Here is a 15,674-nt window from a genome sequence, read left to right as displayed (position 1 = left end):
CTGCTGTGGCCTCTCCCGTTGCGGGGCACAGGCTCCGGACGCGCAGGCTCAGCGGCCATGGCTCACGGGCCCAGCCGCTCCGCGGCATGTGGGATCTTCCCGGACCGGGGCACGAACCCGTGTCCCCTGCATTGGCAGGCGGACTCTCAACCACTGCTCCACCAGGGAAGCCCTCAAAGCAGTTTTTAAGTCTGGCTGCACAGATGCTCAAGTCCAGCATCAGACCCACTGAATCAGAATCTTCAAAGACAACACCTGGGCATCTGTATTTTTTTTTAATTTTTGTATTAGACTTTATTTTGTAGAGCAGTTTTAGCTTCACAGGAAAATTGAGCAAAGGGTCCAAAGATTTCCCATATACCCTTTACCCACCGACATGCACGGCCTCCTGAATTATCAGCGTCCCCCACAGAGTGGTACATTTGTTACAACTGATGAACCTACACTGACACATCATAATCACCCCAAGTCCATAGTTTACATTAGGGCTCACTTTTGGTCTTGTATATTCTATGGGTTTGGACAAATGTATGATGACGTGGCTCCACCATTACAATATCCTACAGAATATTTTCACTGCCCTAAAAAAAAAAAAAAAAGGCTCTGTGCTCTTGTATTTTTAAAAAGCTTAACCAAGGATTCTGACCATGAGGCAAGGCCGATACCAAAGTCAGCAAACAGTTCCCCTCTCCCATGGTTAAGACTATCTGCCCTCACACTCAAGTTCATCAGCTTTCTGTTTTCACTCTGGCCAGGCACCATCCAAAGGAGCATACTCATCTTTTATCCTTCTCAAAGACCCAGACACAAAAGCCAGGACCCAACGCACTAACTGGTATATCAACTGCTCAACTTTTCACTTAAAATCCTTTGTAAAAAAAGACTTTCATATAGCCTGATAATATAAAATTTATCTGACAATCTTTAATGACAACTGTATTTGAGACTACCTTCGAGAAAGAAATCACAAGGTAGAAAAACACAAGACACCTGTTTGAATATAGATCTTATCACAAATCAGGCCCAGTGAAACTATTCTTACCTCTACTGGCCAGGAGTGTTTCAAGTATTTTTTAACAACTGACCAAAGTGGAAGTCAAGTTGTAATGCAGAAAAATCTTAATCACTTAAATATTTACTTTATTACTTTATTATTGTAAAACAGAGGCAAACAGGATCTGATACAAAGAAAGAGGTCTTGAAAAGTTTCTTAAGAAATAACAGTAATTTCCTTATACCTCACCACATGAATTTCTGATTCTTGAACTCAATGACAAGCAACTTCTGGGTAATCTTAGGGAAAAAAGTACATTTCATTTTGAGATATCTCAATTCTTAAACACTGATCTGAGGCAGCAGTCTTTCTATTCAGCTTGACATTTTCTTCCCAGGTAAAAGTTTGTCATTCCCGGTAGATGACTAACAAACTAAAGTAAAACAGAAGACAAAGTGGCAAGGTCTTTGTTAACCATGGGCAAGTAGAGAGCAACAGATGAGTCTTCAAGACTTTGCTTGACTTAAAACCCACACAAATCAACTACTTCAACTACCTAAGAAGAAAAAGTGGGCTTTCCTGGTGGCGCAGTGGTTGAGAGTCCACCTAGCGATGCAGGGGACACGGGTTCGCGCCCTGGTCCGGGAAGATCCCACATGCCGTGGAGCGGCTGGGCCCGTGAGCCATGGCCGCTGAGCCTGCGCATCCGGAGCCTGTGCTCCGCGCAACGGGAGAGGCCTCAACAGTGAGAGGCCCGCGTACCGCAAAAAAAAAAAGAAAGAAAGAAGAAAAAGTGTGAGGCATCAGAAACATGGAGGTTCCAAAGCAAGAAAGTTAGGGAGCATTTGGGTATGCCTCCCCAAAAGGCCACCTTACCAGCAGTATGTCCACCTGATCCAAAGGCCAAAAACCCAGCCCTCTACTGCCCTCACAAACTGCTTTCATTTTTTCATTTCCCTTGGCTTCCTGAGTGAAACTCTACCACTTATGATTCTTTAGCGTGAACAGGCTTCTGTTAAAATGCAAATACCTCCTAGAAGGCAAATACAAGTAATCATCCACACAGGAGTCATTCACTCAGATTGCGGATCCTCTCATTATTTAGGTGAGAGATTGGCTACGTTTGAGAAATTAGAGGAATTTTAATTCTGGACAGAGAAAAAGTAAGCAGGAAGTATCGGACACTTTTTGTATTATGATACTACAAAAGAGTAACAGAATATCATCATGGAACTAGGAACAAGAAAGTCTAGGGAAAAAAGCAACAAGAAATATGAAAAGAATATGAAAAAAAAGGGATTTTAAATTTTGGCCTGAATTAGAAAAGTGGGGTAGAAATTCTGTCTTTATGTACCTGCTCCAAGATTTAGCACCCAGAACTCAGTTCAAAAACTTTACAGACTTTTACAAATCGACTTGTAAGTCTAATCATTTGTGCCTTATCTCCATGGGAAAACATACTCTTCAAATAACTTACTGACGTATACATATATATAACCTGTTCATAAGCTGGAAATGTCCTTTATAATGCTTCTCTGCACATATGTATTCACATATTCAGATGGTCACCTCAAAGCCCTCCTATATTACTTATACCATAAAATGCAGCGTGACATGTGACAGACAGCTACTCGAAATTCAGAATCTTTTCCAACAGAAATAATATTTTTACATGGTAAATGGGTTTCAGGCCAATCATTCCCCTTCCCAACTTCAACTCCCATCCCCACACCTATTAGGTCAGTAACATGCCCAAATGTAAAGACTAAGGTCCATCATACGTTTTCCAGCAGAATTTGGAGTTAGTTTAACATTCACTGGGAAACCTAAGTAAAAATCAACACGTGATAGATGAAATAATCTGACTGCAGGAGACCCAAGAAAGAAAGGTCTAAAATGTTAGGGGAAGAAAGGGTAGGCGGCTGCATGTATGTATAGGTATCCAACAGATGTACAGATCCAACAAGGCTTCCTGAAGGGGGAGGCATGGGGAGAGCTAGAAGTGGGAAGTTAGCAGTATCGCTAGGAAGAAGGGTGACCTGGCCTGAAAGCACAATTATTCTTGACCTGATGGCAGAAGTATTCACCCTCCACGGTGGCTTTCGATCAAGCTACAGGAGGCTAAAGACACCTGTTTCTATGTTGATATAATACCCCTTGCTCTGAATTTCATGCTCACAAAGATATCCTGAGATTTAGCACCATTTGACAACTTTCTTATTATGAAGGAAAGAATTAAATGACCAATAAATCTAAATGTTTCATTCTTCCTGGCAGTTATCTCTCACTGTAAATTCATTTCCTGGAATTCTTATGTCTACATTTATGGAACTGGTCAGCAAGGGCAGTTTTCCTCTGCCTGACTCAGGCACTGTGAGTAGAGTTAACGTACGTCCCAATGCTGAGCACCAGACCCTGCACAGTGAAATTCTCCCAAGTCCAATCTTGTTGAAGAACCCGCCCCCCCCCTCCACCAACATTATCACCAATGCTTGGTCCAGAAATGTTTGATGAACAAAGCCACAAACTTTACATAATACATAGCTTAGGACCCAAACCAAGTGGATAAGAACTAAACTATACCTATTAATTGCAAAAAGCAAAATAACATACGTTAAGTAGAATAGCATTTCCATCCATTCTTCTCCTATGACCTACCTCTGCTCTGCCCAATTAAACACACATGCAAAACAAAATAGACTATCTAGACACCTGCAGGAAATAGTGAATCAAGAAAATGAAAACTAACAAAAAGCATCTGTAAGAAAACAACGAACAACGTCAAAACAGATGCTACTAAAGCTACCACAACCAAATTAAAAGTCTTTTTATAATGAGATATCCAGAAAGCTTCCTGGCTATATTGAGGGAGAGGGCCCACTTCACTTTATCCTAGTGATAGAACAGGCTCATTGTCCAGATTTTCCTAAGTAGAAAGTGGACTTCTAATTAAAGATGGTAGATTGAAAATACATATTTAGGTCTGCTCCCTATGGAAGTTATTCTAAAATGAAGTGGTTAAGTGCACACAAGAGCACAACACGCACATATTCTTTCCCCCCCGACAATGGACAGGAGAAAGAGAATGGAATCAGTGCCAACAAAATTTTGGAAAGCAGACTGGAAAAGGGTAAACAATAGAGTCCATGCATTTTTTTCTATTTTATGTTTACTCTGCAACCTCTCCTATGGGTGGGAGCCCACCTCTTCTTAACATATAGCAGAAGTGAAGAGATTAATCCATTTGAACCCCAATGGTATTCTGGCTTTGTAAGAGGAGAGGATTCCTAGTTAAAGCCAAGCCACGCAAAGCCTGGGCTGAAACTGACAGCACTGGCCAGCATGGTTTGCTCCTAACAAAGTTTACATTTAATTGTGTTATCCTTGGCGTATAAGGAAGTAGGCATTCAAGCCTTTTCTTATAACCCCAAATTTCTGCTTGAATTTTACTATTTAACCATTTTCAAACGAAAAATGTACTAGGCTAAGTATTGCCGAGTTTTCCTAAGTACATCATTCTTCGAAGTCTAAGAGTTCCTTTCTCCTCAATGAAGATTTGCTTACCAACTCCAGCCCATAATAACTTGGCACTTCTGCACTTTTATCTAAACCATAAACAGTACTTTATCAACTATATGCATATTCTTGTTTCACAGGTAAAGTTTACCTCTGAGAGTAAAATCTGTACTCAATTTAAGAGGACAAATTATACCTCACACTTTTCTCTTTATCTTCTCAGACAGGAAACAAATCATTATTGGGGGACAAAAATTACTTCTAAACTCACAATATATATTTAAATGAATACTATTTTGAGGCCAAATTCATAAAATACTGTGGAAATATGACTTCTTTAACTTTCTGTTTTTCTTAAAAATTATATACCATCACTAAAGGTCAGTAACCAGTCACTAAAGTAATTTTTAAGAAGTGAAATTCCACATTCTTTTTGTCCAACTTTTTCTCTTATTCACTTTGAACAGCAAAACTTGGAATAAATCTGTGAAAACTGTAACCTCTTAAAAAACAGCGGTGACTAAAACTGTTAGATTATATAAAGAGGCTGTTATCAAACTTCTAGCCAGATGAGCACACCAAATTTTTCTAAGTATCTTTTTAAGAAACTGCCAAATACCATTTCCATTAAAACTTATGTAAAGAACCGTAAGCAGCAAACCTCTGTAGGTTAGCAGATTCTCTGTAAACTATTTGCCTACAGTGAATTTTGACATTTGATTCAGACAAGATTTCTGTGCTATAGCAGAAAAGCTTATTAGAGTATTCCTATTTGATTCACTTTAAATTGCTGCTGAAATATAGAAAGAGATCAGTGAATATAACAAACAGATCATAATAAGACTCAGATTGTTTCCCATGTTAATAACTAGATGATGCACAAAATTAGACAACTCAAAACAGGTTAAAATGGCATATTCTGCAAATATAGCACAGTTATGAAATGTAGTTCAGTTAGTAGTTTTGAGGCTGTCTCTCTAGAATTAAAAATAATAATAATAATAATATTCCTAATCATAAGAGTTGATGTGAAACTCTGTTGCAGAATATAACAAATATAAAAATAGGAATCTGACAGATCATTTTTCAGTACTTTAATCATGTAGCCACCTTGCATGAAGAAACTGTTTTTCTGACTAATCCAGTGCTTTTTATAGACTGTATTTTATTATGTTATATTGCATTTGGTCCCTTTAAGATTCCAATGTTAGCATATTATATTAAAGTGCTGTAAATAGGGATGATAAATTCTGTACATGTTTCCACGAGGTCACAGAGTCTTGATCCCACTGTGGGATCCCACTGTGGAAAGGATGGATGGAAAGAATGGCCCCAGCTCGAGCTTCCGTGAAATAAATTCAACACCGCTCACAGGTAAAGGCAAGATTCTGAAATTTCTGTTCCCCCATTCAAGCCCCTGCACACAATCTCCATAGAAACCTTGGTGGGGCGGGGGGGACAGGGAGACAGGATCAAAGAGGAGAATATTTGGCAAAATTTCCTAATAGTTGAGAAATAAAAACTGTCAGAAACATCTTTCATTTGCTCAGGAGAAGACTGGAAAAGAGACTAGAAATAAAACAGTAATGAAAACAGAGGGATTCCCAGCGCAAGGGGTTTAACAAAAGATACTTTGTTTCTTGTCGAATGAGAAAAATAAAATTACGTATCATTTGATGAACTCTGAAAAGGAGTTAAATTTTTTTAAATACCTACTTATGTTAGAGAGCAAGAAAACATATCCGAACAGATTCTAAAGTGCAAATTTTATTCTGAAAATGACTTTCCCCACTATTTCAAATGTTATTCAACCTTCAAATAATTTTCATTCCAAAACAGGAAAAAAAATTCAAAGATCTGGTGCCTGTTCTACTATCACCCTCAGGTGAGAGTAAAACTTAAGTGGCAAATTACTGAGGAGTCAGCTTGCCTGGCAGCACGTGTGAGAAAGGGGCAGGCAGAGATAGATGCTGCCTTCAAAACTACCTCAGGATGGTTACTCATAGTGAGAAGTTACTTTCAAGTGTCAATTTAATGCTTTCAAAAACCACCGATGCAAGGGCAAAAACGGCAAGCCGCAGATTTTGAAACCAAAAGTGGGGAAGACAAAGGAGAACGAATGTGGTAGAATTCTTTTTTTTTTTTTTTTTTTTTTTTTTTTTTGCGGTACGCGGGCCTCTCACTGTTGTGGCCTCTCCCGTTGCGGAGCACAGGCTCCGGACGCGCAGGCTCAGCGGCCATGGCTCACGGGCCCAGCCGCTCCGCGGCATGCGGGATCCTCCCGGACCGGGGCACGAACCCACGTCCCCTGCATCAGCAGGCGGACTCTCAACCACTGCGCCACCAGGGAAGCCCGTGGTTGAATTCTTAACTGCTGAAAAATTAAAACCGTGGTTGAATTCTTGACTGCTGAAAAATTAAAAGTTTGCTCAAGAGAAAAGAGGAGCATTAGAGAAAAAGAGGCAGGGAGTAAGGTGTTAATTATATTCTCCTCTCCAAGCCCAGCCTACACCCAGCCAGCCAGCCATCTGACCTGTGGCAGCTCAGATTTGTGTGAAAGAACTCTTAGGCTTCTGGGAGTCTACATTCTCTCTACGCTGTGAGATCCTGAAGGGCCAAGACCACTCCTTATCCACGTCTGCATCGCTCTCACGCCTCGTCGGTTCACAGCCTTTATAGAAATTTAATAAATCGTTTTCATTTATTTAAACCCATGAAGTGTTTCTACAAGAAGTTAGCCTACTGTTTCTAAGCACTTAAAAAGCAGGGCAGCTGTGGATAGAAGTAGTAATATGAGAGGGTGGAGGATTACACACACACACACGCATGCACGCACGCACACAAATCTTTCTTTTCTAACTGGAAAGGATGGAGAGAAGAACCAGGAACACAAACAAGCAAACACAATCACTTAGGTTAGATAAGGATAAAAGTTTTAGACACATATGAGAAAAGCAGAGAGAAACCAACAATTCACTTTTTATGAGGAGTGCTAAAGGCAAAGTCCTACGTTGATGCCCTATGGGGAGAGAGAAGAAAGTTCTTTTTCTCAAGGAACTAACAATCCAGGTGAAGAAACAACCTAAGCATGAGAAAAATCAAACAATAATACAAGAGTTTAGCTGTTGTTCAACACAACAAGAGACTCTCACAAGGCAGCACATGATCGTCCAATTACTGGTGAAAACAAGTTCAGAGGAAGAAAAAACATCCAGACAGCTGGATTTAAGTTAGACATTAGAAGACTGGGGGGAATCGTGTGGATGGGGAAATTGAAATGGCAGAGATGATCTGATCAGAAACTTGAGGAAAGAAAGGCCAGACAATTCAGTGCCTTATTAGAAGACCTATTTGGCTGGCAAGCGAAAACATAGAAAATCCTACAGTAATAGATCAAAAGACCTCCTGAGGTCACAGGCAACAGCGTCCTGAATGCCCAGCTAATGAGACGCTCTGCTGCTGTGAACCCCTCATGTTCTTCAAGCTGGACCAAAGTATTCAACTACTCATATGGCGTGGCAGCCTCTTCCCATTTACTAAATAAAAATTACGTTATTGGATAGAATTATCACCTTAAATTCCTTTTTGAGCTAAAGGGATAAATGGACAGTTAACCAGAGACATTCCATCTGGACCTATGTCACTGGAATTTTAAATGGCATATAATATATGCCAATTAAATTGTTCACAGTTCTATTTAAATCATATTTAAATCTAACGCTATTTTGCAAGAGTTTAGAGGGCCACAACTTCCAGATCCTCTACAAGATGTGGACAGTTAAAACTATTTAACTCGTAAACCGAGTAAGGGTCGATTATACAGAAGTCTAAAAGAACAGCCTTGGAGGGTGACAGTAGACATAAACAATCAAGTAAGCAAATAAAACACTCAAAAGCAATGATAACAAATTGGATTTCTGAGGCCAGTACTCTACACAAAAAAGGCAAGAAGACCTTGACACATTCTACTGCCTGATAAATAGTTTTATCAACAGAACACTGACGAAGAGCGCCTACATTCTGACAGCCTTATTCATAGCACTGAGAAAAAATGGCACTGACATTCCTGTGTGGGCAGGAACAATGCCCTCAATTCTCAGACAAAATCAACACGTGGGAAAAACTTTCAGATGCCAGAGGAAAATGTGAGCAACTCTAACTCAGAATGCACATTCACTCATGCTTCCAAAGTCTTACAGGAACTTTCACATTTATTTTCAGACTTTAAAAATATATATACAGACTTATCAGCTGTAGTAAAGCCAGCTCAATCCTAGAAATAGAGGAAGCAAATATTTTCATTCTTACTTTGCAATCTGAGAATAGAAGAAAAAAGAGGAAGTGACTTCCCCAAGACATCCAAAGAGTCAAAAGAAAAGTAAACACAGATCTCCTGACTTTATATCCATGGCATCAACTAAATCTTAGTGTATTTTTCCTTAGAGGAAGGAGCCCTGCTGTTTTAACACATGGAGTATGTAAATGACTTCAGTGGCAATATCACAAGAGTCCTCCTAAAGCAGAGTCCCTGGAACAAGCATGCAAAATCCAGGAGACTCCCGAAAATTCTTTACCATTAAATTCTGGTACCAAAGGGGCTTGTCACATACCATTGCATATCTCAACGAGATAAAAGTAGACATATCAGAGAGTAGAAATTATAAATTTTCTTCATTAAAAACAATAATCTTGGGCTTCCCTGGTGGCGCAGTGGTTGAGAGTCCACCTGCCGATGCAGGGGACACAGGTTTGTGCCCCGGTCCGGGAAGATCCCACATGCCGTGGAGCAGCTGGGCCTGTGAGCCAGGGCCGCTAAGCCTGCACATCCGGAGCCTGTGCTCCGCAACGGGAGAGGCCACAACAGTGAGAGGCCCGCGTACCCCCCACAAAAAAAAAAAAAAAAAAAAAAAGAAAGAAAACAATAATCTTCAAAGTAAAGATTTTTTTTTCAAAAAATATTTGAGATCTCAGTTTATTATCGAGATGACAGACTAGTATACAAATGTAAATTGTAATTTTTACTAACTTTAATGAAAAAATACTTCACACAAAGATTTGGAACAAATGCACAAAGAGACTCGGCCTTGTGTCAAAATTAATGCATGGCTTAGCAATAAGTCTATTGTCACATAAGCCAGAAATAACATTAATTAAAGTCAAGCCATTTCCATATTGTTTTTGTACTTAACTAAAATCATTCTCCAAAAATGCACCATTATCCAATATTTATGCTCATAAATACTGTGTGTGTGAAGCATTTTTTATGCACTTAGTATTAACATATACTCTCTTTCTTCAAAAGAATGCAGACTTCAAAGATAACAGTTTTTGAAAACGATGTTGCCATGGCTCCCTGGGCAGTTTTCTCCACTTAATTCCTGAGGTTCGAGAATAGGTTCAGATGGCCCACGGGAGAAAGAATGTAGAAACAGAGAGCCAGGAAAGGGCAGGGGGCTGGGAGGAGGATAAAAAAGGATATATGGAGATCGATCTATCTATTTTAAGGGAATAATCTGTGAAGCAGAGATGATATTAAGACACCAAATAAACAAAAATATCCCCAAGAATTATGTTTCTTGATTTAAAAAAAATTATTCAGTTAATACAGTAACACTGGCATTAAATGGTATAAAAAGGGTATTTTTGTTGACCAAAGGTACTGACAGATAACAAAAACAGGAATCTGCCTAACTGTCCCAATGCTCTAATCACATTGATAAAACCATGTCTATAAAGACCACTGGTGTGTAGCATAACCAAGGCAGTGGATTAAAAAAGTCCCCCTTAAATTACTGCAGCCATGTTCTAATATCGAATAGCATTCTTGACCTTGCTAGGTCTTTTCTACTAATAACTTTACAATCTCTGGTCCATTTCTTCCAGCTCCTTTTTGCTCTATCCATCAGTTTTAATCATCTTATCCTGGCACTTCTCGCCTTGTAGAACTTCATCCTACTCTACAAGGTCCCTATAAGTCAGGCTGCTCCAACTCCTCAAGACCTCCTGTACAGGCCATGCTTCCCTCTACTGTTGTAGGTGCCCTAAGTGAAGGCATTTAGGCCCTCTTCAGTGGGCATGCTACTATCTAAAAATCTAATTGAAAATTAGATACATGTACATACAGAAAAACAGCAAGCAATAACTATAGGCCTCTAAAAAGCCATGAAAGACATAATTATCATCTTTAATGACAGTAAACAGCTGCAAACAAATCTAATCTCGCCAACCAAATAAAGTAAAAGTATTTATTTCCCACACTGTATTCACTTCCTTAAGTACTTGCAACTTCATTTACAGTCGCAGTTTCCCACAACATACTTCCCCCCAAGTAGTCCGCAGACACCCGTTTCCGGTACAGAGCTACAGAACGACAGATAAGCAGCGTCAGCACATCACCCCAACTGCCTAAGGTCAGTGCTGGAACTGGGAAACGAGAGCGTGCTCAGACCACGTGATGGCTGCTCTTTGGGCTCTGCTCCTGAAGAGGAACTAGCAGCAGTCTGATCAGTATCAGACCCATTCTAATGATACTAAGAACTCAAAGAACCTAGGTGGGAAGGAGAACTGGATAAAATAGAAATTAATCAAAAGAGGAAATATCACTTTTAACGCCTGCACTGTAACAACTATGGTGACACTGATGAACTACAGCCTCTGGTCAAATACAGTCACTGCCTAGGTTTCCAGGGGCATAAAATCTGCCGTGTGGTCACATCACTTAAGTCTACTCAAAGTTTGTTCTGCTTTGTACTGGACAGGAAAAAAAAAAGTTTACACAACACTTATATGCTACAAGCTTATTTCAAATTTATCTATGATCCTCAGAAGTTCGTTCTTATAATGGTATATTAACTTATCACTTATTAGCTGAAAAGACAACCTGTAAATTAATACAGTCATTGAAATAAAGACTCCTCTGCTTCTCCAACCAAGTTAAGTTGAACCACAATGGGATGAGAAAATATGAAGAACTGAATGGCAATTAAAAGTACAGTATTTCAAAACTTATGCACTCAACAAGAGGTACTTGAAAGGAAAATTAGAGCCATGAAAGCATAAAGCATACTTTTCTTTCAAATATTCAACTCAAGAAATTGGGGGAAAAAAAACAGAATAAACCCAAGGAAAAAATAAAGAACAAAATGTTACAAAACAGAAAAGAAACAAATAAAACCAAGCTGCTTCTTTGAAAGATTAAAATGGTTAACTCTATAGCAAGAATGATGAAGAAAGCACAAATAACACAAGAAATTAAAAATGAATCAAAATCAAAGATACAAGATGAGAACACTACGAACAACTTCATACCAACAGATTTGTCAAGTTAGATGAAATGGGCAGTTCCACTAAAAATATGAATTACTGAAACTTATTCAAGGAAAACCAGAAACAGACTATTGGAAAATCAAACCAATGATTTAAAGAAAAAAAAAAACCTCCCAACAATATTCTTCCCAAGACAGTTTTTTGTTTGTTCGTTTTGTTTGTTTTTTTTAATTTGGCCATGCTGCGGGGCATGCGGGATCTTAGTTCCCCGACCAGGGATCAAACCCATGCCCCTTACAGTGGAAGCGTGGAGTCTTAACCACTGGACTGCCAGGGAAGTCCCCCCAAGACAGTTTTAAAGACAAGTTCTACCAGATCTCCAAAGAACAGTTAAATCCCTAATTTAGGCAAATTTTTCCAGAGAATTCTAAAGAGAAGCAACTTTATGAGATTAGTACATAACCCAGATAACAAAATCTTATGAAGATAATTTGATAAAAGAAAATTAAAGACAATATATGCAAAAACCCTAAATTAAAAATACAAAATCAATGCCAAATCATCGTGAACAAGTAGTATTTATATTAGGAATTCAAAGACGGCTTCATGCTAGAAAACAATGTAAATTACAACATTAATAGATTACAAAAACATATGATCCTCTCAGTTGATTCAGAAAGTACATTAGATAAGATTCACTACCTATTCATGTCTTTCACCACCTATTCATGAAACTTTCTAGTTTAGTCTTAGAAACTAGGAAAAGAATATCCTTAAATTACATATATATGTGTTAGCATACAGTATTTGTCTTTAAAGCCTTACATTCCCTCATTTTACAATGGGGATATCCATAATAATACCTACCTCATACAGAGTCTTATAAATATTACACGAGGTAACTCATTCAAAGTTCTTCACATAGTTCTTCAGTAAACATTAGCTATTAGTATATGTCATGTAAATAAAGTAATTTAGCTATGAAAAGCAACAGGCTCTTTTGATTGTCATAAAATAAGGCATTAAATGCTTTTTAAAAATTACATTGGCTTTGGTCAGCATCAGTGCTAATCAATTACATGCTTTGCAAATCAAGAGTGTTTTTTAATTAAATGAAACTAAATAAGCTAGATTTTAAATCATTATCTGTCTCGGGATGAAAACACTTGGGATTAAACTGCTGAAATTTCATTACTCTGAAATTTCAACCTAGTGCAATGTTTCTCCTAAAGTGAAACACTTGTGGCCATGGGTAATATTCAAACTATTTAATGCCCATCCACAACAGACACCAGCCAATACACATGACCAGTGCAGCCTGGCAGAACATCAGCCCTGCTTACCCTTAAGGGTCAGGAACTATCGTTTCTAATGGAAATGATGACCCTCTTCTATGTTTTCTTGTTTTGCTTTTTTTCTAATGCAGAACTGTGACAAACTATCTTATAGGAACACAAAAATCTATTCACTGTGCCAGGTCACAAATGAGGGCAGACGATACTTTTACTGTCATTCCACACATCAAGATAGTTCTCCTATCAGCTCCCACTCTCACCTCCAGGTCACAGCTGTACTCGGTGCCATCTAGGAGGGTCACTTTGCACTGAACAGTTTTGGTCTTCTTGGTGGCTTTCTGAGAGGCCTTCTCTGCTTTTAGCTCATTGGTCTGAACTTCCTTTGTCTCCCTGTTAGCTGCTTCATCCGATTTGTCCTCCTGTATTTCCTTTACCTTCTCCTCTTCTCTCTCTTTACTTACGTCTTCAACAGGCTGTGGAGGAAAAAAATTAAGTTCATACTAAAGGTGACCAATTTGCAGAAGGCAACACACGAAAAAAGAAAATCTTAAGTAAGAACTGTGATTGTTATAAACACTGCGCGCCTAAAAGACTTCAAAAACTTTGCCAGAAAGGGTGTTTTCCTACATTTCTTTCCCCCAATCCGCCTCCAATTTTCTCATTTTGCCAATTTGGCAACGTCAGCATTAAATGAGTAAAAGAAACTACGTCCCAGCAACTACAATTTAAATACCATGTCAAATAATATTTCTAATTACAATTTCATACCATGGCAAAACCTAGGCTTCATCAGGCAACCAAAAGGCACACACATACAAATCTACTTCTTCCTATCCACTGAACCCCTAAATAAATCAAAGATACAAAAGTGCATATTATTTAAAGGAGAGGTAGAAGGATTGAAGAGTACCTGTCTAACCCTAAACTGAATAGATAATGACCTTTTTATGATCTGCATAAACAGGGGATTTTTGTTTTCTTTTGCTTTATTATTTTGAAAGTTTTAAAAGGAATAACAGGAGAGGGCTGTGGTAGACCCTCTAAGACCCATATTCCAGATACAGTAAGCCAAAGCAGTATCTTAATATAAGATCACTGAAAATGATTCAAAACAAATCCTTTTTGTTAACATGGTTATTCCATCAGAGCTTTCACTTCCAATCACTTCTCAAACACACCTGTGTCTCCAGACTGCTCACCAGAGGTTTCTCTTCCTTGACATCGACCTTAATCTCCTGTTGTTTTCCCTGGGCTGTTTCTTCAGCATCACCCTTGGCCTGCCTTTCTTCTTCAGGAAGAGATTCCTCCTTATCTAAAATCTGCTCTTCCCCAACAGCCTGGGTAGGCTCTTTTTTATCTCCTCCATCTTTGGCCACTACTAAGTTATAGGACTTTTGTTTCTTAAGCCACGGGGGTATGAATCGAGAAATCCCCCTGCTCTCAGATGGATCTTTCTCTTTCTTCTGGCGGCGTGGACTACTTTGGCTTTCAGCTGGAGGAGGTGACTGGGAACCTTTTTCCTCCTCTGGATCAGATGACTGATTCTGCTGATTTTCTGCTACTTCTTTCGGTTTCTCCTTGGTTGCATCTGCTCCTAACTGGTCAGATTCTTTCTTCACTTCAGATGTGGAGCCCACTTCAGTAGTCATGGTCACAGCTTATTCTATAAACAAAACAAAATCACCAAAGGTTATTTTACAAACTCTTCCAGTTTTAGTTTGGACGCAAGGGGCAGGGTAAGGAAGGGTGGGAAGGGGAATGGCAGAAAGATGACAGGGAGAAAACACATTTAGAAAAAGAAGGTTCAGAAGCACAAGAGACAAAGGAGACTGCTACCCTCCAAGCTTATAATTCTCTATCAGAATCAAAGAACCAAAACTAGCACCACAATAGAATTAACTCTCTGATTCTGTACAGAGAAAACTTCAAAACATCAAAAGCTCTAGAAAGATTACTTTTGTTTGATTTCACCTAGCTATAAACAGTAATTCACCCCCAAAATTCAACTTTTTCAGGAAAATTCAATTTTTTAAGGAAAATTACTTTTCTCTATACTTGATATTCCTTATTCTACAATATGAATATGTTACTGATAATGCTAGAAAATTCTGAGACACATTTACTACAATTTCACACATTAAAACCAAAATTTTTAAACATGTTAGCTATTATAAAAATGAATTTTAAGTGTTGGGGGCTTAATTGCAAGATAACTAAATCTGGAACAAAAGTATCTTCTTTTTTGTTCCAATATTCAATCCCATAATTCACCATCACTATTGTAATGCAAAAATTAGTCTTCTAAGAAAGGTACTAAAACTATAATCAAAACTCCAAACCTCCATCCCACCCAACCTCATATACAGTTTTCCTAATATATGTGATTATAAGAAAAGTATCTAGGGGTCCCAACCTGAACCAAATGAAGACATCATAGGGGTGGGGGGGAAATGCATCTAATAATCAATCCTATAATAACTAATGAAAACAAAATTGAAATGAAATCTCAAAGTATCTGGCTGTCTAAATTTTACACAAGCAAAGAGGGAGTTTAGAAGAACAGTAGTACCACTGACATAAAAAAAATCAACAGGCAGGCACTT

At 38.6% G+C, this 15,674-nt stretch overlaps 1 protein-coding gene across 15 annotated transcripts in view; it reads right to left on the bottom strand.

Annotated features, from left to right (window-relative positions):
• Window positions 1–15,674, bottom strand: part of EPB41L2 (erythrocyte membrane protein band 4.1 like 2) — a 275,854-nt gene that overhangs the window by 160,203 nt on the left and 99,977 nt on the right. For 13 of the 15 annotated variants that reach the window (XM_082633258.1, XM_082633264.1, XM_082633256.1 and 10 more), the window contains 2 exons: window positions 14,250–14,734; window positions 13,332–13,544 (listed from right to left, as the gene is read on the bottom strand). In XM_082633258.1, the coding sequence (XP_082489384.1) occupies window positions 13,332–13,544; window positions 14,250–14,720 (684 nt within the window). In that variant the 5' untranslated portion in view covers window positions 14,721–14,734. The remainder of the gene's footprint in view (window positions 1–13,331; window positions 13,545–14,249; window positions 14,735–15,674) is intronic. The other 2 variants (XM_082633251.1, XM_082633254.1) reach the window with 1 other exon arrangement.

The sequence above is a fragment of the Mesoplodon mirus genome (genome assembly GCF_964341445.2).
Source record: "Mesoplodon mirus genome assembly, chromosome: 10".
Taxonomy (NCBI): domain Eukaryota; kingdom Metazoa; phylum Chordata; class Mammalia; order Artiodactyla; family Ziphiidae; genus Mesoplodon; species Mesoplodon mirus.
Note: the sequence above shows the minus strand (reverse complement) of the source record. Positions and strands in the feature narration are given on the sequence as shown.